Source organism: Cyanistes caeruleus, chromosome 11 (assembly GCF_971803275.1).
Source record: "Cyanistes caeruleus chromosome 11, bCyaCae1.hap1.1, whole genome shotgun sequence".
In the NCBI taxonomy this organism is placed as follows: Eukaryota; Metazoa; Chordata; class Aves; order Passeriformes; family Paridae; genus Cyanistes; species Cyanistes caeruleus.
This window is the reverse complement of record NC_141711.1, coordinates 362,189-382,064: the sequence shown is the minus strand read 5'-3', so window position 1 is coordinate 382,064 and position 19,876 is coordinate 362,189. Positions and strand designations below refer to the sequence as shown.

General features: G+C 45.2%; 1 protein-coding gene across 25 annotated transcripts in view; it reads right to left on the bottom strand.

Annotated features, from left to right (window-relative positions):
• TMCC1 (transmembrane and coiled-coil domain family 1) overlaps positions 1-19,876 on the bottom strand; it is a 76,421-nt gene that overhangs the window by 10,132 nt on the left and 46,413 nt on the right. For 23 of the 25 annotated variants that reach the window (XM_023935039.2, XM_023935043.2, XM_023935045.2 and 20 more), the window contains one exon: positions 3,067-4,001. In XM_023935039.2, coding sequence (XP_023790807.1) covers positions 3,067-4,001 — 935 coding nt within the window. Of the gene's footprint in view, positions 1-3,066; positions 4,002-4,881; positions 5,008-13,335; positions 13,434-19,876 lie in introns of those variants that run through there. The other 2 variants (XM_023935044.2, XM_023935046.2) reach the window with 2 other exon arrangements.

The window sequence follows — 19,876 nt, the reverse complement described above, 5'->3', positions numbered from 1 at the left end:
GGTGGCTCAGCCCCAGTGGAGCAGAGCAGTGCAGAGCAGAGCAGAGCAGAGCAGAGCACAGCAGAGCAGAGCAGTGCAGAGCACAGCAGAGCAGAGCAGTGCAGAGCACAGCAGAGCAGTGCAGTGCACAGCACAGCAGAGCACAGCAGAGCAGAGCACAGCAGCGCACAGCAGAGCAGTGCAGAGCAGAGCAGAGCAGAGCAGTACAGAGCACAGCAGAATAGAGCACAGCAGAGCAGTGCAGAGCAGTGCCGAGCAGTGCCGAGCAGTGCAGAGCACAGCACAGCAGAGCACAGCAGAGCACAGCAGAGCACAGCAGAGCACAGCAGAGCAGAGCAGTGCAGAGCAGTGCAGAGCACAGCAGAATAGAGCACAGCAGAGCAGTGCAGAGCAGAGCAGTGCATAGCACAGCAGTGCTCCGGGCCAGCATGTGCTGGGCAACACAGCCCAGCCTGGCCTTGCCATGGTGCACTGGGGCAGGAGAACTGGAGCAACTGGACAGGTGAGTCCCTGCCTCAGAGATTAGGGTTAGCAAACCGGCAGCCACACGGAGTGATAGACAAGATTTGGAAAAGCAGGGAGAGGGGAGGGAGGAGATGAAGGAGGTCATGGAAAACCTGTGAGGCAAGCCATGGCTGATAAACAAAAACTGCATGAACACAAAGAGGGGAAAAGATCAGAACCTGCAAAACAGAAGATGATCTAAGAAAGAGGAAATGGACAAAGACCAGGTGAGAAAATGTCATGGCATGTTTTTTGTTTCAGCTTCCAGGTACAATGCAAACACTCAGTGTCACCTGACAAGCAAAAGGCTTCTCCAAAAACTTTTTTTTAAGCTCCAACTCAACTCTGTTTGTTTTTGAAAGCTTCCCATAAACTGAGCAGAGTTAGGAGGTATTTACAACTTTTAAAGCCAATTATGATTAATCTGAATCACCAGCCTACCAGCATCAAACCACAACCTCCTTTCCTTTCTTTTAGTTTTTTCCCAAAAAGAGCTGAGGAGCAAGAGGGGTTCCAGTTGGAGGAACAGGTGCCACCCCTCCTCTGCCCTTGGACATACCATGTCACCTTCCATTTCTAAGGTGATGTTGGCTTTTATCATTGTGAGGGTTCAAAATACAGAAGCTATAAAAACAAGAATCTACATTTGCACAGTCACGCAGTCACATCTAACCATGATTAACCGGTGAGCTCTTGCTGATCATGCAGTTACCCACATAGACAAGGGAACTGAGTGTGGTTTGACTGGTCCTCTTTAAAGGCCACACCTTTAATTAATTTGCATCAACATTCCAAATGACAGGTCTAAATTACTATCTTAAGCTTTTATAAGCCAAATGCAGATTTTCCCTGCTTTTCACTCTGCCTTGGTTAGCGCTTGGGGTCTGTGCTGACCTCAGGGGAGTGCTCTGCAAAGGTTAAGGGCACATGACAGATATGACTTCATGGTGTGCTAGTATGGGACCTACTTGAACCTTGCTCAGAGGTGCTGGGCAGTGACCAGCTCGTTTAGCTGACAGCACACATTGGTCCCCAAGGTCTGCTATTGTATTTTCAGGCCAATCCTTCATCTGTGCTGTGCTTGCATTTATAGCATTCCACTATGAATGGCTGCTGCTGTATGTGTGAAACAACAACCTACACAGCAACAGACAACAGCACCTCTCTGCTACAGAGCAGAAGACCCAGCTCCATGTTGCTTTGGGATGACTTGATGACACTGAGGCACTAGGAACCAAAGCTACTGTGCTGGTTGCTGGTTTCAGTCAAACTGATAGTTGCAAAGCAGGATTAGAGAGTGGTGTTGGTCTGGCTTTGTTTGCCCAGGCTCTGAAAAACATACCGAGAGCCTGCTCTCTCTACCAGATCCCAGCAGGCTAGCCTTTTCCAGAGTTTTCCAATGATTTGGCATCAGCACGTCTAAAGAGCTGTAGGGCAACTCCATGTTACACTGCACAAACCAGTGCAGCAAGTGGCACAGGGCACTTCAGCAAGCCTGTACACACCCCCAGCAGCTCCACTGTGCCTTTCAGGTTGTGTTTCACATCCTAGCAAAGTCATGAACACCATAAAGAACCTCATGACAACAGCCTGCTGTCCTTCACCAGAACAAGGGCTTGGGCCTTGCATTTGTCATTTAAAGTTTAAGAATCCTGTCTTGGATGCCTGCAGAAGGGCAGCTAGTAACTCTTCCCTTCAGAGCCTGGAGTCAAGTCCTTGCTCCCAGCATGTGAAGGGGGGGATGTCAGGTATTCTGCTGGACAGCATAGGGCAGTCTGCAGAGAGCCTCTCTCACCCAGCAAGGAAAGGGAAGTATTCCCTCAGTACCTCTCCATGGGCAGTTTTCCTCAGCAGAGAGGTGGGGGCAACCAGCCAGGCTGCCTTCCTGAAGCCACTGTCACCTCTCCCCTGTGAGTTCATCACGGGTCAGCAGTACTGCAGCAACTGCTCCACCTTCCCATTCTTTCCAGTGAGGGGAAGGCTGATGGAGTTACCTGCTTCCAGAGCCCTATAATCTCCATGACACCTAATTCAGCTTCATTTCACTGAGTGCTGCCACTGTGGGCTGAGCAGAGAAGGGAAGGGATATCTTAGTTTTCGCACACGGGCAAGACTGTGTCTTTTTAGAGACCCTGAAGAAAGCTGGAATGTTTCTTTCTCTGGTAGATATGGATCTGAGTTGAAGAAGGCAGGGTCAAATCATGACCACATTAGCTTCCTGTCATTTGCTTTGATCCAAACCTTAACTGTCTGATAAAGGTAATTTCATCAATGTACTCCTGGGTTTGGGACACCTTATTAGACCTCTTCAGCTTCACTTTTTATCTTGAAAATACTTTGAAATAACCTTTTTCCTTACAATCTCTTTCTTGTACAGAGAGGGAGGTGAGCAGCAAGATAGCAATATTTATAAAAGGCAGAACTGGGAGGGAAAAGTCCTGAGAAGACCACTATCCATTTGAATCAGGCTGTTGGGAAAAGCCTGCTGAGCACTACCATCCTCAACTCTGGTGCTCTGCAATCACAGCACTGGATTGTCAAATTAAGTACCACAGCACATACCTGTACCGCTCCTCCTGCAAGGTCTGCATTATCAACGTGTAATCCCTCTGGTAGCGAACCTTAAGGTCCTCAAATGATTCTTCCAGTCTTGCCTGTGTCTCTCGAATTTCTTGAATCTCATGCAGTACTGCATCAAACCCTGAGCTCTGCATATCCAGAGTGTTTGTTTTGGAGCTGGAAGCTCCCACAGGGCCCCCTGTTGTGCTGTTGGCTCCCACCGAGCCTGACGTGGCACTGGAACAATCCTCTTCACTGCCATATTTTGGGCTTGACTGAAAGTTCTGAATAACACCTAGAGCCTTGCCTCCTGTCCCATCTTCTTGGCCTTCTTCTAAGGAGTCTTTCAGATTAGCAATGTTGTCTGCACTCCCAAACTTGTTCCTTATGAGGGAGGCAATCTCCCTGGGTTTGGAAACCACAGCTCCTGCTGCTGAATGCGTAGCCTGGGAGAAACTGGAAAGCCCACCTTTTACACTGTCTACCACTCCCTCACTGAATCCAGTGACTTTTGCTCCAACATCTTTCAAACCCTGATGCATATCCCTGAAGACATCCTTTGGCTGCCGAGGGATCCCATTTTGTTCAATTTCTCTCAGCTTTCGATGATAATGTTCCAGTTTCTTCTGCAGCTGCAAGATGGTCTGGGCTGACTTTTGATTTTTCTTCTCAAACACTTGCTTGATGCGGGCACTCTGCTGCTTATCTGCATTGTTGGCCAATTTCAGGTACTCTGCCACGTTGTCATCACGGGCTGTTTGCTCAATTTTGATCTGCTCTGTCAGCTTCAGTATCTTCTGCTGCAGGTGTGTGATGGCCACTTTTGTCCGCTGCGGATCTGGGGTCCCATCAACAGAGTCTGCGTTGATGCTGCCATCAGTGCTGGAGGCCACGGCACTGGAGGTCTGTGCCAAGCTGCTAACTTCCAATCGCTCAATCTAAGCACAGAGGGAGAGAAACATGCTAATCAGCAGCTTCACCAACAGAAAGCTTTCCTTCTTTATACCAACCAACTGGGCAAATGGATATAATTCTGAAAAAATGTACATTTTTTCAGCTAGTCAGGGGACAGTATCAATCAAGAGAGCTTCACATATTTTACAGACATCCAGCAAAAGTTGAAAAAAAAGTAAAACCTCTCATATTTGACTCCACTTAATCACCTAAACCTGGCATGGCAACAATTCAAAACCCAGGCACAAATGTGCACCCCAGCTTGGCAGACCAAGCACTCCAAGACATCAGTACAAGGGCAGGGGCTCAACTAGCTAGAGAGTGAAGAGACTGATAAGGTAACTGAGAGCAGAACCCGCACGGTTTAACTGTACAGTACAGCACACCCGAGTCTTTCCTAGTGCTTCACCTGTTTGAACAGCAGCAACAGTGAACCTACAACCGATCTACTACAGTCAGCGCTTCTAACAGAAAAATGGAGCCTGAGAGGCACCCGAACGCTCTCCTTGCCATGGCAAACACTGCGAGCAGGTGTCTCCGAGTGGGAGGAAAATAGCGAGTTTCAAAGGACAACCTCCCCCCCCGCCCCTTATAGCAAAAAAACCAAAACCAACCAAACAAACCCCCAAAACACCCAACCAACCACCCAACCAAACAACCAACCAAACAGCTTAAACTCTGTTTCACGTTCAATCCAACTCGCCAAGTCCCCGCCGCGGAGCCGGGAAAGCCCGGGCAGGCAGGTGCGGCCGCACCGGCCGCTCCCAATCTGGACATTCCTCCCTGGAGCGGACCACGCTCCGAACCCGGGTCGGGGCCACGGTGGGACCCCGGCGGAAGAACGCCCGCGGCCCCTCGCCGTACCTTGTCCCGGCGGGGCAGCAGCGCCCGCTCCCCGTGCATGGCTCCGCTGGCCGGGCACGGCTGCGCGCCCCGCCCGCCCCCTCGCGGCACGGAGGCCTCGCCGCGCCGGGGAGCCGCGGAGCCGCAGCCGCACGCGTCCTGCTGGGAATCTCTAGTATTAATATAATTACCATGACTTTTGGATCCCGAGGCCCCGGTCCCAGCGCGGAGCTGGTGAGCAGCCGTGACTGCTGCCCGCACGCTCCGCTCCCGTCCCCGCGGCTCGGGGGCGAGCAGCCGGCAGCTCCCCGGCCCGTTCCACGGGAACAGCCGCCAGCTAACCCACAGCTACTGCCCAGACGCAGAACCATGTCTGTGTTTGCGAATATGCGCTTTACAAAACAAAAAATGCTGTTACAGTTAACTACCCTCTCTCTCAATTCATCATTCCATATTTAATGTAAGAAACCCTGCAAGGCTGCAACACTGGCCAGCGCCGGGGGTCAGCCAGGCTCCTTCCCATAACCCTGAGAGTCTCTGTTTGCTATCCCATCAACAGGAAAACCAGACACCTGGGAAAGCAATTGATTAACTTTCTAGAAGAGTTCAGATGCTGGAAACCACTGAATGTAATTTCTCAGTCTGCTGTGACTCCTGAAATATCAGCTGCTCTCTTAGGAGGGTTTAGTTGTAGAATCCCTGGAGCTCTGGATAGATCAATGGAAAATTGGTGCTAAGAATTAGTATTAATCAGCGGGACCAACAGTATGCATGATACCACTACTGCACAGAGAACATGCTGTTTCTGAGATGCTGGGACATGCATTTGGAAGTAATTCACATTGGTGAAAATATATATTCTTGGAGTTTGTAATTTCATTATGATTTTTCCCAGGGCTGTCATTGATCAGATTTCTCCCTGTGGCCTAGATGAACACAATGACCCTGCCTGTGCAGGGCATGCCTGGCCTGGGAGCACCACCCAGCAGCCATGGCACAGCTGGTCCGTGCCTCACCAACAGAGCAGCTCCACCAACCAGCCGCCACCCCAAGAGCAGCACAGCACAAACTATCTGTGCAGCACACCAAGACAATCTTATTACTGTTAACTGCCCATGAACCGAAGGCTTCTCAATCCATTCATAACTATTTCTACCTCCTTCAGAGCAAGGACAGACATATGAAGAAAACCAGAAAGATCCACAGTTTTGATGCAAAACTTCCACAAATTAATTTACTATAACTTTTTTTTTTTTCATAATTGATTTTTTTCTGGGCAGTGGTAAGGCTGAGTGAGCGAGGGACTGACCCAGTGTCCCTGAACCAAAAAACTGCTCATCACCAGTTCTTCTGCAGCCCAGAGGGTCTGAGCTGAAATCTGCACAGATCAGTGTCACAGAACTTTTGGGGCTTCAAAAGAGTTTCTATCAGCTTAATTTACTCCAGGTTTGGTCTAATTAGTGTATTTACATGGAAAATTACCATAAATTACACTAATAGTACACTCTTCCTCTCATGACACGAGTTTTGTGAGAGAAAAAAATTGGCAGAAACTTTCTCTTCCTCCTTTTTAAAGTCAATTGACTTCATCAAATCTGCCCAGGTTATCTCCCTATACCTGTGGTAGAAAATTAACTAGAACGGCAGTAATAGAATAAACCATGTTGGGATAATTGCTTTATAATTACCAGCTGCGTGGATTTTATTCTGAAATAACAAAAAGGGTCCTTTCCAATTCAAATGGAAAAGACTGTGCAAAGTGCAGTTCTGGAACAGAACAGAGATAATTTAAGTACTTTGTCCATATCGACAAGCCTTTGTAAAGGGAAGGATCAGCACAAACTGTGTCCCTGGGAAATGCTGATGACTTATTATTGAATTTGAGATGATGGTCAATCTGTCCTGAAAAAACGCTGGTAAATTAAATACTATAATGATTACCGCTTGTATAAGAATAGAGGTTACAATTCTATAGTCAATCTCTCTTGCAATACAATTTTCCATTATATTGACAGTCCAGTTAAGGGGAGATGTGTGCCCTCCCACCAGGAGGTACACTGAGAACTGCCTTGGCATTATGTCACAAACCAGATGAAATCATGTGAGGGCCTTATGCTCTCTCTCTCTCAAGATATGACCAACTTCTCAACTGTTTATGCTCTCAGGCTTTCCCTCCTGTACAAGCTTTCCAATGTCTGTTCTGCAGCACACAGCCCAAAAAAAACCACCTCATGATTCTGCCTGATTGGTGCTGCTGAAATTAAATAGAGCAGCTCTTTTAAAGGTATTTTGCCGTCCTAAAACTCCTCCAGTAAAAGCATATACCGGTCATTCACCAAGAAGATGGATTTTTGCTTTTAAACACTCAGGGCAGCTGGCCTAAGCAAACAGCAGCTTTCAGAGCAAGCCTGCTGCAAGGGGGCAACTCCTGCCTCCTCCTCCCTCCCCTTGTGAAGACTGGAGCTACACAAGTGTGACTGAACGTTGTCAAGCTACTTACAGTAAACACATACAGGGCACGAAGTGAGACAGGGATGCTCAGAGTGAGACTGCACAGCCCCACAAAGGAGCTAACAACACTTGAGGTGCCTGTGTTAGTCACCTTCCCAGTGACTGCACACCTGACTGGCAGCTAAAACTAACCATGAAAACATTCAGAAGTTGTTTTGCTTCCTTTTCCTATGTGCTAAAGGAAATACAGTCATACAGGCAGAAAATCTATGAGACTCATAGACAGTCTTAGGTTTCAGACTTCCTGTTTGGAAACACAACTCATTAACAGCATCATTAGCGCATGGCAGGTGCAGGGATGGGCACAGGGACTTGGCCAACCCCTCTACACCAGGTGGACAGATGGTCTCCAGCCTCAGGCAGGCACAGGAGAAGATACTCAAAATCTCTGATGACAGTTACAAGAGACTTGGTTTGTTAGTAAGATCTCTAATTAATGCCTTACAGGAAACAAAAGTCACAAGGGGGGGGGAAACCCCCCACCATTCTTTGTGCCTGACCATGTCTGCAGAGTAAGAGCCCCCCAGGCCCCACTTTGTTGCAGCTGCACTAAAGCACCTAAGTGCACATTTGACTAAACGCATACAGAATCCTCAGCAGGTACAATGAAGAGATACTTACTTAATCATAAATTACTATGAGGTACCTTTAACATATTAAATTAAGTGCCATCAACAGCCACAAGTCACCTCCCTGCATGCCACCTGCAGCACATGACTCTTGCAGCACATGGGTCAAGATGGCACCAGCGCCACTCTCTCATGAGCAGTCAGTGCCCTGCTCCCCTGGATCCAACACAGTCATTGTATATGGCACAACTTACCACAGGTCCCAAAGGAAACAAAGATGTGTCACAAACTTTGCTGCCTCATCCACTTGGGTGATGCAATAAGCTCCTATGACCTACAGCTGATTGAGAATTAAGAGTTGTTTATCCAATGCTTTGTGTTTTAAAGGTTGTTATTGAATCACAAATCAGTTAGGGTTGAAAGGGACCTCTGGAGTTCACCTGGTCCAACCCCCTGCTCAGGCAGGGCCACCAAAAGCCAGTTGCCCAGGACCAGAAAGCTTTTGAGTATCTCCCAGATACTACTTCTACATCCTCCATTTGTGGATCTGTTTGTCTGCTGCAATTTTTTGCAACATTGCCATACATCTGATACCACCAACTCTATGGGTCAACTATTTATTTCTAGTTGCATATTTCTACAATTGCAAATCCTGTGCAACAGTAAGGGAGAATATTTCTGTTCATTCATCTCTCAGGTAAATACAGACAGAAGATCTAAATACTGCTGCACTGAACCATCCCTGGAGACAACTGCTCATTCACATGAGGATTCATTTACGAATCTACCTTCCACCTCCCCTCAGCAAATGCTCAGGGTGCATATATGCTCCCGCTCTACAAAACATCTGTCTTGGCTTTACTGTCAAGACAAAGGAAAAACAAAGAACAGTGTGATTCCTTGTGACTGCAGTTATCCTGCAAAACTGTATTGACCGATCAAATCTTCAGAAGCTGCAGCAGCTTTGCTTTTTAACACCTCCAGTTACTCAACCACAGAGACCTATGGTCATCCTTGACAGCAACTGAGCTGTCTCTAGCATGCTCCTAAATCCAAATCCATATTAAACCTGGCTAAGGAAAGCACACAAACAGATGGACAGTTCAAGGGAGTCTTGCTGTGTGTTCTTCAGAGCACAGCTCATTGTTTAGATTATAAACTGGGGGTTTCTGAAAGTTGTACAGCCTTTGCCTATGGGCAATTAACCCTCAAAATGGTGGGAAGATAACCACGGTTATGGGTTAAAAAAAACAAACAAAACAGTGAGAAAACAAAAAATGAAAAATTACTCTGAAAAATATCCAAGAAAAAATTCCAGTACAATGCCTTTGCCCACCTCAGACAACAGCTTGAGGAGGGAACCAACACTGTACCACCAAGAGGAAATGGCTTTACACCTTACTCACAGTAGTTAAACAGTCATGAGTGATGACTGCTGTAACAGGAATGCGCTAATGGTACATCTGCCAACCCAGAGCCCCAAAAGCCTCCCTTGGCAGAGAGGGGAGAGGGCAGGTCCCTGCCTGGACAAAAGGGCTGTGGGCAACCACAAAGGGGCAACATTTCACACATGCTGGAGTGCACGGAATTGAGCATTCCCTTTCTTTAGGGGCATCCAAGCCAAGCAGCTCCCTGCCCAGCCCTGTTCTGGCACAGCCTGGGGACAGACAGACAGGTTCAGCAGCTCTTTCTAGAGCCAAGGTGCGAACTCACTGGGAACTAAGTGATGAGGTGCTTGGGGGTGTTCTTACTACTTTTCCAAATGTGATTCATCATTAGGCCCAAGACAGACCTCTGGAGAAAAAGGTGACCTGGGACTGCTTCACTGGTGCAAAGAGCAGCACCCCCCAAGCAATGGCCTGAGGCACACAAACCCTCAACCACAACTTGGTATTTGGTAAAGCAACTGCAGGGTGACTTGCCCACGGTCTTGTACCTAATTCAATATGAAATGGAGATGTGACTTCATGTGCCACATCAAGTGCCAGAAATAGTTTAGCTGTAAAGCAGCCAGCTTTCTTTTCCTCAGAGCTGTCAGCAGCATAAATTCTTCCCAAAGCAGACCAATACTCAGCTGCAGCCCTTGCTGGTGTTAGGAGCAATGATGAAAGATGCTGCTGCCACACGGCATCATACTCGCTGTACCAGAGGCAGCTTCTGCCACAACACCACACATTCCACAGGGAGCTCCAGCGAAGTCTTGTCAGTGCAAGCAATTGCTGGTCACAGATGCAAATGTTTCACTTACTAACTGGTTAAGAGGCAGCTGAAGCTTCAAAGCTGACCTCCACCTTTCCCAGCTGTGGTTCAGGCACGTGCATCCCTGATGCCTACCAGCCCAGTGTGCTGTGCTGAGGCAAGGAACACTGCACAAGCTGTTCCCTCAAGCAGGACTAGAACATGTGGGACCAGGCACCAGCTTGGTCCACAAGTACTTATTGACATCCCAGAGACAAAAGGGACTGACACAATGCAGTGTAACATCTCCCTTAAGAGGTTGTCTATGGCCCTTTTAATTCCTTTAAAAAACAGCATTGCTGCCAAAGATATCACCTTCTTGACCTCAAATTTCTGAAATCTTGAGAAAAGATATTTCTGAGCACAAAGAAAGTATGGCTTGATGGCCCAATTTAGTAATGGTTTCCTAAAGCTAGACTAGTCAAGCAGAAAACCACTGGTGTTGACTGAATAAACAGGGTGTTTTATTCAGTCACCCTCACTGAGGGTGAGGGAAGTCCAAGGGAATGGATACAACAATCTTATTAGAAAAATAGGAAATAACTGAATTATACACAAGAGCTCATAGGAGATGATAAGGGATGACACAGCAAAAGATACAGCCAAAATAGCATCCATGGATGTTTATTTTAGCAGCTCCTGATTTCTAATCAAGGGGGGAGTGCCAATCAGGCAAGAAGTTACAACAATAAGGATAGGAAATGAGGTAAAGCTGAGCAAAAGTTAAGTATAGGAACCAGCAGAAGAGGGTGGATTAAAAAACAAGTTTATACAAGCTTTTATAAGAAAGTGACTGTGTAAAATGATGTGTGCTTTTTTGTTTGGTTCCGATTTTTTTTTAATCTCATCCTATTTTCCCTAGTGTTTGAGCCACAACTCACTACCTGAGAGAGAAAATTTTTGTTAACACTTCCCAGAGAGTAAAGCAATTTTGGTTTTGGTTTTTTATGCTTCAAGCTGCTATCTGATTAATAGATATTATTACTGTATGTTATATATTAATTTGCAAAGAACAGAGTTTAATTTTATGGTTGCAAGTTAACTTTGACTTGCAAAGCATTGGAGCAAACTGTGTCTGAAGTCTGAAAGGACAAATATCTCTGCATGATCCTTCTGCACAGAACAGCCCTGTGGGAGAGCAAAGATTCTCCCCTTTTCAGGAGATGCATCTCTGCTGAGGTTTAACATGCACATCCCCTCCAACTGTTTAATCTAAAGGGCTCCAGCAACTGTACTTCTAAACTTCATTTTTTTAACTGTAGTATTTTATGCAGGTATAACGGAGTGTGGCCATAACCAAAACTCCTCCCTGAAGTTGACAGAATCAACGGTTCATACACTATTAAGTATTTCAAAGCAACAGGATTCATGCTTCCTGTGAATATACTGCTTTGCTTTTCCCATAGAGCATTTCTTGACGTACTGTTTCCTTATTTAAAGCCTTTGTAGTACAATATACACATAGTACCAGCTAAGATCACACTTGTCACAGCTACACAGTATAGCTGCTTCAGATTCCTGCTTTGTTCAAAAGCAGCTGGTTTGCTCCAAGTGCTCCTGCATTAGCACCAACTAAATCTTTACGATTGCTCCAAGTGGCAAACACAGCTTGTCAAGGACAAGACAATGTGAGCATGCCCTTCTCAGGGCCGCTGGCACATGGCACAGATGCCTTCGGAAACCTGGAAGAGAACAGTGAGCAATGAGACATCAGAGAGGAAAATGCATTCAAGGGATGACGAGCACACGGAAGTCTCAGGCAACAGGGCACCTATCGAGAAATCCACAGGGAACACTGAATTAGGTGAATACTGAAATCACTGTGCTGCTTTCAGTATTGCAAAAGATAAGAATCCTCATTGAGAACTCCATTTAGAGAGAGCCCTCAGTGCAACATCTCCTCAACACACAGTGGAAAGCTGTTCAGGCTACCCTGACCTGGCCTAGCGAGTGCAGAACATGGTGTCCTGTGCTCACTACTCCTCTCTTCAGCTCTCAAGAGGTGATGCAGTAGCCTGATGTTAGGTGTGCCAAGATGCAAAACACACAGATCTATCAACCTGGGATGTGGAACATCTGTAACCCCCTGGGCATTCCTGCTGCCCCGCACCACCGCAGTCTGTACCTCTGCGACTCAGCAACAGGCCCTCTTCCTGAGAGCCACCTGTGTGTCACTTTTATTATGAAGACTAATGAATGCAGTGAGACAAAGTACACATATAGAAGATACTATTTTCTTTTGGGAAAAATCTGTGAGTTAATTAAATAAATGTATTAGACATCTGTGTTTCAAACACAACAGGAATACTATTCTACCTCTCAAGCATGTCTTCTGCAGACTGTAACAGACACCAGGTAAACCATCAGCTACAGCAAAAAAACAGTTTGGATCCCAGATTTCTTTTTCCCTCAAACACTGGACCACAGAGCTAACTGCAACAATTCAAAGAGAAATAGCTTCTATTTTGCATTGCAGATCAGAGCATCAAAGACCTGACTGTCTCTCTTCAGTATTTAATAAATAGGGGAGGAGGGGACGATACAGTTTATTGTTAACTCAGACTGAAAAAGGGTAATGCTGAGCTACACAGCCCAATGAAACCAAAGAAAAATACTTAATCAAAGGTCACTGGGTCTATGTGAGGCAGCACACTTACTCCTTTTTACCTGGAGAAGAGTACAGTTCTACAGTTTGTTTACTACTACCTGGAAATACATTTTGCACAGCTAAAACCAGCGAAACAGCAAAAAAGAAGTGACATTAGAAAAGCTGCCAGTGCAAATACTTCTCTCTGACACTGGGCTGCATCTACATCTGCTGCATCTGCATCTCCCACCTCTTTCAGCACTCGTATCAAACAAACCAAACCCCAAAACGACAAAACCAGAAAATCCTAAAAAGCAGCACCACATTTGATCTTGTTTATGGATTGTAACACTCAGTCAGACAGGAGCCTTTTTGCACTTCCCAGCTTCAAAAGCAAAGAAAAACTATATTTTAAAAAAAAAACACAACCACTGAAATTCAACAGCAGTGCCCAGAGGAAAAACGCAGTGCTTCCAAGGCTGATGCACAAAATGAGGTCAAGTTCTACCGGAGATTTAAATAAAACAGCCAATCATGACAGCTACAACTGTTTCCCCACAGCCTCCTCACCTTTGTGGGCTCGCAGAAGTCTCTTTCACAGCACACGCAGGTACAGCAGCACCACATAAACATCACGCTGCAGCCATGGGCAGCCCCGGCGCCGGGCACTGCCCGGCCAGTGCCGCAGCCATGGGCTGGAGCGCTGCTGCCGGCCGGGCATGGCTGAGTGCCGGGCCAGCCTGGCCACTGCTCCTTGGCAGGGAGCTCTGCTCCACGCTTGGAGCAGGACCAGGACAGGGATTTAAAGCCACAGGGCTTCACAGACACTGTGCAACACCTGACACTATTTTTAAAACTATACCTTCGAGCCAGAAAAATAGTGCAGGATAACAGACAACCAAATCAGGAGCAGATCAGTAGGGTCTAAGTGACACAGTTGTTCCTCAGCAACACAACATAACAGACCTGGGAGCAAGGCCAAGCAGAATTGACACTGGAGATTCAAAGATGCACAGCAGGACATATATCCACCTATAAACTATAAGCACTAATTACAGTAGTGCTGAAACACTGCTACTTAATATTCACTAAACAAATTTTTCAGAATATTAGTGTAATCTCCTGGAAGGCTGAAGCTCTAATTAGAAAGTAATTGTCACAGAAGGACTCCAGTACACAACAGAGACAACACAGCAGTGTTATCACAGCCAACTCTGGAGTAAGAAGAAACCTCAGCACCTCTTATTCCCTATCGACATCTTCTTTGTCAAAGAAAATGTGTTTTACTATCCTGTTTTGAAGAGGTAAAGCAAAGGCTTATCACCCTGTTTGACAGCTCTGACCCACAGCATCTTATACCACCCACCCCACTGCTCAGACTCGTTTGTAAAAAGCCACCCTCACCACCATGGCTACTTCTCCCCTTGCTCTTCTTTGTCTCACTGATATTTTGTTTGTAGCAATTATTAGCACTCACTCAGGACAGAGACAAGAGGATCCAAAGACAAGTCATTCATAATCTAAGTTTGGGATCTTCAGAACCATTATAATTTAGAGTATGCAAGGTGCTCCCAAGGCTGAAATACCAGGAACTGCCAAACCTGACAGGAATGCAGTGGCTTTTTAGGAGTTCCCCACTGCATGAATCCTGCAGCATGTCTGCCACCACAGTATCAATACAAGGACAAAACTTTCCCATTTTTATTTATGTCTGTCCCTTTGAGGCAATGACTCTTTGAGGCTCTGACAGACATCACAGTGCTAGGGTTTGGTAGGTTTGTGTTTTTCTTAAATAATTTTCTTCACTTGCAGTAATGCACGGGTAATGTAAAGAAATTCTGCACTGAAATGTTAATTCATAAAATATAAAGTTCAGGAATGTAACAGAGAAGAAACTCCTGACTGACTCAAATCACGGGTAGCGTGGAAGAAAATATCCCTATGTGCAAAATTCAATTTTCATTAGGAAAAAAGAGAAGAGGAATTAAAACCCAAAAACATGTTCTGTAAGAACTAAAATTAGAGGAAGAACAGCTGAAAATCCATTGTCTCAAATTATATTGGTATGTCAGGGGGCATTTGAAAAAACATTATGATGAAACGGCAAGTGCATTGTACAGGCCATTTAGAATGAACAGGAACTGAGAATGAAAACACTCCACAGAGTAGGAGAGGTAACTTCTGATTCGTGAAGGAGACAGTTAAAGGTGGAGATGTTAAATGATACAGACCTAAAAGCATTTCTGTGGTAATTTCTGTGATGTCAGAGAACAGGATAAGAAGGACAATGGATGAGGGAACAGGCAAGAGGAAGGTGGATCTCAGAAGAGTCTGTGGTGCAATTCTGCGACTGGGTCACCTGCAGTCCCTATCCCCCCACTGCCGACAGGTGCCTGCTGTACCTGGACCCTGCAGTGGAAGCTGAGGAGGGGGCAGGTACCAGCACTGCTGTCAGCAGCACTGCTCCCACCCTGCCCCGTTCTGCTCTGCCGCAGCACTGGAACCTGGGTCTGCGCCTTCGCAAGAGCCCGGGAAGCAGCGCTGCGGTAACCAAGGCCAAAATGTGCAAAGAACATGAATGAGAATGAAACTACCACAACTGACCATACTATCATGAATTCCAAGCTGCAACATACTGCAAACCCCAGAAATGACAGAAAATCTAATTTAACTGACATTTGCATTGCTATTTCTCTGTGGCTATTTTCAGTGTTAAATGGCAAAAAGGGTCTCTAAAAATTTATCGACATATGGGAGTATTAGATATTGATATTCTCTGACTGTGAGTACACTAACAAACACATTCAAGCTGTCAAAAAAGGCTCTTAAACAGGAACACTGGTATTAGTCACTGACCTGTACCAAACGAGGATCCCAGCCCACATCTGCCCCATCTCTGTGATCACTCACTCATCCAGGGTGTGCAGCAGTCTCATCACAAATGCACTGACTGCACTGCACAACACTGCAGAGAGCTCCTGGTGTCATCCACTGTGCCCCAGAGCAACACACAGCAAGAACCAGGCCAAGAGGCATCCACACTGTTGCAAGAGTCGCGTGAGAAATCTCCATTAAAAAAACCACTGTCCACGCTAAATGCAGAAACTGAATAATTTGTATTCTTATACAAATTCAGAGCACATACTGGATCTGGAATCACAATCTAACACAACAAGAGCAACAGCAAGAAATTTAGTGCAAAAAACAGAAATAAAGTCTCTTTTTCAAGGAGCTGTTTCAAATTCATATGGCTGATGTCCCTCTCAGAAAGCATTATTTATACTGAGAAACCTCCAGATGCCCAAGACATTTTTTCTGTTACCAACAGCAGATCTGACTTAATAGGAGTGAGAAGGAAGGATGGTAAAATTGTTTGTGCAGAAAGAATGCCATTAGACTTGTTTAGGAAGCAGTCGATGTTTGGTACAACCCAGTCTGATTCACATGAATTTTACTATTATCCAGATAGATCATTTCACCATATAAAGCAATAAACAAATCCATGAAAATCCATGAAAATATACTCATTAGTCTACTTAATATAATCAGAGGGCCTTCACAAGTTTTATTTCTACAGAGCACTAAAACCAAACCCAACCTACCAGGCTGAATTTCACCACCATTAAGAGGACTCATTCATCCAGAAGGAACCTATGTTTTTCTCAGTGAGTTCTTACGGCCACAGAGCACTGGTGTCCCATGCTGTTAAAAGGAGACTTCTATACTCACAAAGAAATAAAAACATCATAAAAAGAGCATCAACAGCCACTCTTCCATGCAATTAAAACTCAAACAGCTCTGGCACGTTGCAATCCAGCAGCAAGTCTGTGCAGGTGTCACTGCTGCAGGAACTACAGCAGCATTGCCACCCTCACCTCCCTTCTGTGACAGCCAAACACAGCAGGAGACAGTGGCCACTGCAGCTGGAGCCAGATGATGGCATCAAGCCTCAGCTACGTGGGGGAGCACAGACATTCCAAGTGCCTCCGCCAAGAACCAAGTCTCCTAACTTGAGCCAGCACTGAGAATGGCAGGGAAGGGATTGGGCACTAAGCACCCTTCCCTGCTACAAGTGTTCTCAGTAGGGAGATGCAGCCAGAGGCAGCTTGCACCTTGTTTACATTCCAGACTACTTCTTTACTGAAGTTACTCAGTAAAACTGGAAAGAAGACTAATTGCAGGGATGGAGCAAATGAATTTTGCCAGAGCTTAAAAACTTACGGCAATTAGATGCTCATATGACCCCTGTAACACGATGAAAACTATAGGACCTCTTAAGAGCAAAAGGTTTAGGGGAAAAAATACAGCAGGGGCTAAATCCATTTACGAGGAAAAATCTGAATGCTGCCAAATATTAAGTAATGCAAAACATTAAGCGACAGAGTGAGAAACCAGCAGAAAACTCAAGTTCCAAGTTGCCTTTATTGATTAGAATGTTGTAGAGATAGTGAAGACTTAATATCCCAATGGCACTCCTGGATCAATAACCTCAGTGATAGGAGGGCTCTTGCACAAGGCTTCCTGCTTTATTCTGTGGTGATTAGTAAATTCCTGCACAGTTGCAAGACCCCAGTCACAGAGTCCCAGTCTTGATCCATACTAATCCCCAAACTGAAACCCACCAGTTTGCTCCCACGCTTACTGCCCAAGACAAGGGCTGAAGCCAACTGAACATTCTGCTGGCATATACAAATTATGAACCTGTGTGTGATTATAAATGCAACAATAGCTTAATCATATGAAGTACCATTTGGGCCAGTAGCACTTTAAGCTAATACATTATTTAACATTTATCTTCTAATTTAAGATCCTACACTTCAAAGACACTACACAGAGCTGGAGTTTCCCTCCTCTGTACACACCCACTGGAATAAAGCCAGTTTTGACTATGTCTTTTGCAGATTTCCCTCAGAGGATGCTCTGCACAGGACTTGTTTTCTTTTTACTAGTCAGAGATTCTTGCCCCAGTTTCATTCACCAGAAGAAAAGCAGCCTTCCCTTTTCCCACCTCTGTTTCCAGAAGTACTCAAAATGTTTCCATTAGCACCTGGGGCGGGGTGTGCCAGTGAGAGAGAGAAAGGTTAAATCATAAATCCCACATTCCACAGCACTGATATGAAGTGCAGCCATACTAATGGGACTTTTTATCACCAGTTCAGCACAAATTACCACTTGAGTCTGAAGGAAAGACCATGACAGGCTGAGCTGATGCAGCTCAGGACTGGGGTACCAGCAAGGGCAGCCCACATCCAGAGCAGCTATCACTTTGCAGATGTCCCCAGGGACCATGTTGGAGAGGGAATGGCTGCATGGATGGGCAGGTCACCCTTCAGGAGGCATCAACACCAACAACATTTTCCAAGGGCTTTCTTGTGATCACTGCTGCATTAAGTCAACTCGCCTGCACTAATAACGAAAGAAATCCAGCTGCTGCCTGCCAGATTGCTACTAAACCAGATCTGCATACATGGTTAAATGATGTCCAATTAGAAATGGCTTTCTCTAAGAGACACTGAACAGTTTGTCTATTCCAGCTACTCATGTGATGATCCAAAGCCTCACTTTAATCTGTTCGTACTGATTAAGCTCCTCTTCCAAACACAGAATGGAACTTTAAAGAATTACATCCAAAGGACATGCAAAACTGCACTAAATTCCAGTCCTGTCTCCTTTTCATTGCTTCAGGTACAGGAAAAACTGACAAGTCCAAGATAATTGCCTACACCTTGGTCTGGCATTAGCAGACAAGGGCTCACCAATGGCTGCTGCTTCATGATCACTGGGATCTGCTTCCAGTCACAAGGGAAAGCAAGGGAAAAACAAAGTTAAACTTCAGCAGACCCGAGACCTGCAGGAAGGGCTTTAAACTTTACTTTCAGTCTTGTTTTTTTTAATAAGCAATGAATTGGTTAATCTGTTAGAAATCTGCGTATAAAACATGATCTTTCTCCTTCATGATACATAAAATTAAAAAGACACTTAGCACACTATCCAACATGGCTCCAGCACAGCAGAAATTAAAATGCCCAGTCTGCATAAAGGATTAAGTTTATCAATAAAGCAACCTAAAAACTGCAGACTGATTAAATAGAACATTTCCAAGAAGACTTGGTTTGTCATTTCTCCATATTGCTGGAATGAACATCACCAGTGTTCGATATGTAAGACTAACAGATACACACACTCCCCCAAAAACACATTTCTTTTAGTCTTAATGCTCCGTTTTCTCCAATGACAGCTTAGGAAGGTACACAGCTGGGGTTGAAATTGCTTTAATTTTCTTCAAACAGAATTTAACTTGCCAGTTTTCAGTTTTGCTGTACATCTGTAGATCAAAGTGATTACTTCTGGTTATCATGTGAAGCTTTTTGAGCTACTTTACCTTCTCGTATTTTTATCTTATTAAAATAGTAGAAAAAAAATAAATCACAAAAATCTAACCAAATTTCAAACCCACAAAAAACATCTCACTCTTCAGCAACTGTCTTGGTGGTGGAGTTTTGCCATTCAGTGACTGACCTCCATTAAAGTGTCAACACAAACCCACACTGAAACACAGAGTTGGCTGTGCATCAGTCACCATACCTGCAAATGTGAGTCATCCTGGGCACCGTATGTCTGAGGCAGGATCTAAGATTTAAGGTTTTGTTTCTACCTTACAATTAGCCCAAAGTGTGCAGCAAGCACAGGACATGATGGGTTACTGCACTTGAGCTGATACAGGCTTGTCTGTTAATTCAATAATATACCTGAGGCCTCACACTCACTAAGGTGGCTTGGATATATTGAATTTGACAGCTCTCCTCTCAGCATGAAAGTGAAACCTCTTCTCTTTAACCCATATTTCCTTCAACTGCTGGAATATGAAGAGCAGAAAATCTGATCCTTTCTGGCTCTGTTGGAGAGGTATTGAAGACCCAGATACCTGCAGCTAAGATGACAACACAAGAAAACTGTATTTTTAAAACCAAAATATTAGTTATTGAAATAAAGTACATACCATAAACCACCTGAAACAAGATTGACTAAAAATATTTCTTTTCCTTTTAAATAGATCAGTCAACATGTATCCAGGCATCCTAGCCTGACACTGAAAATGACCCCTATAAAA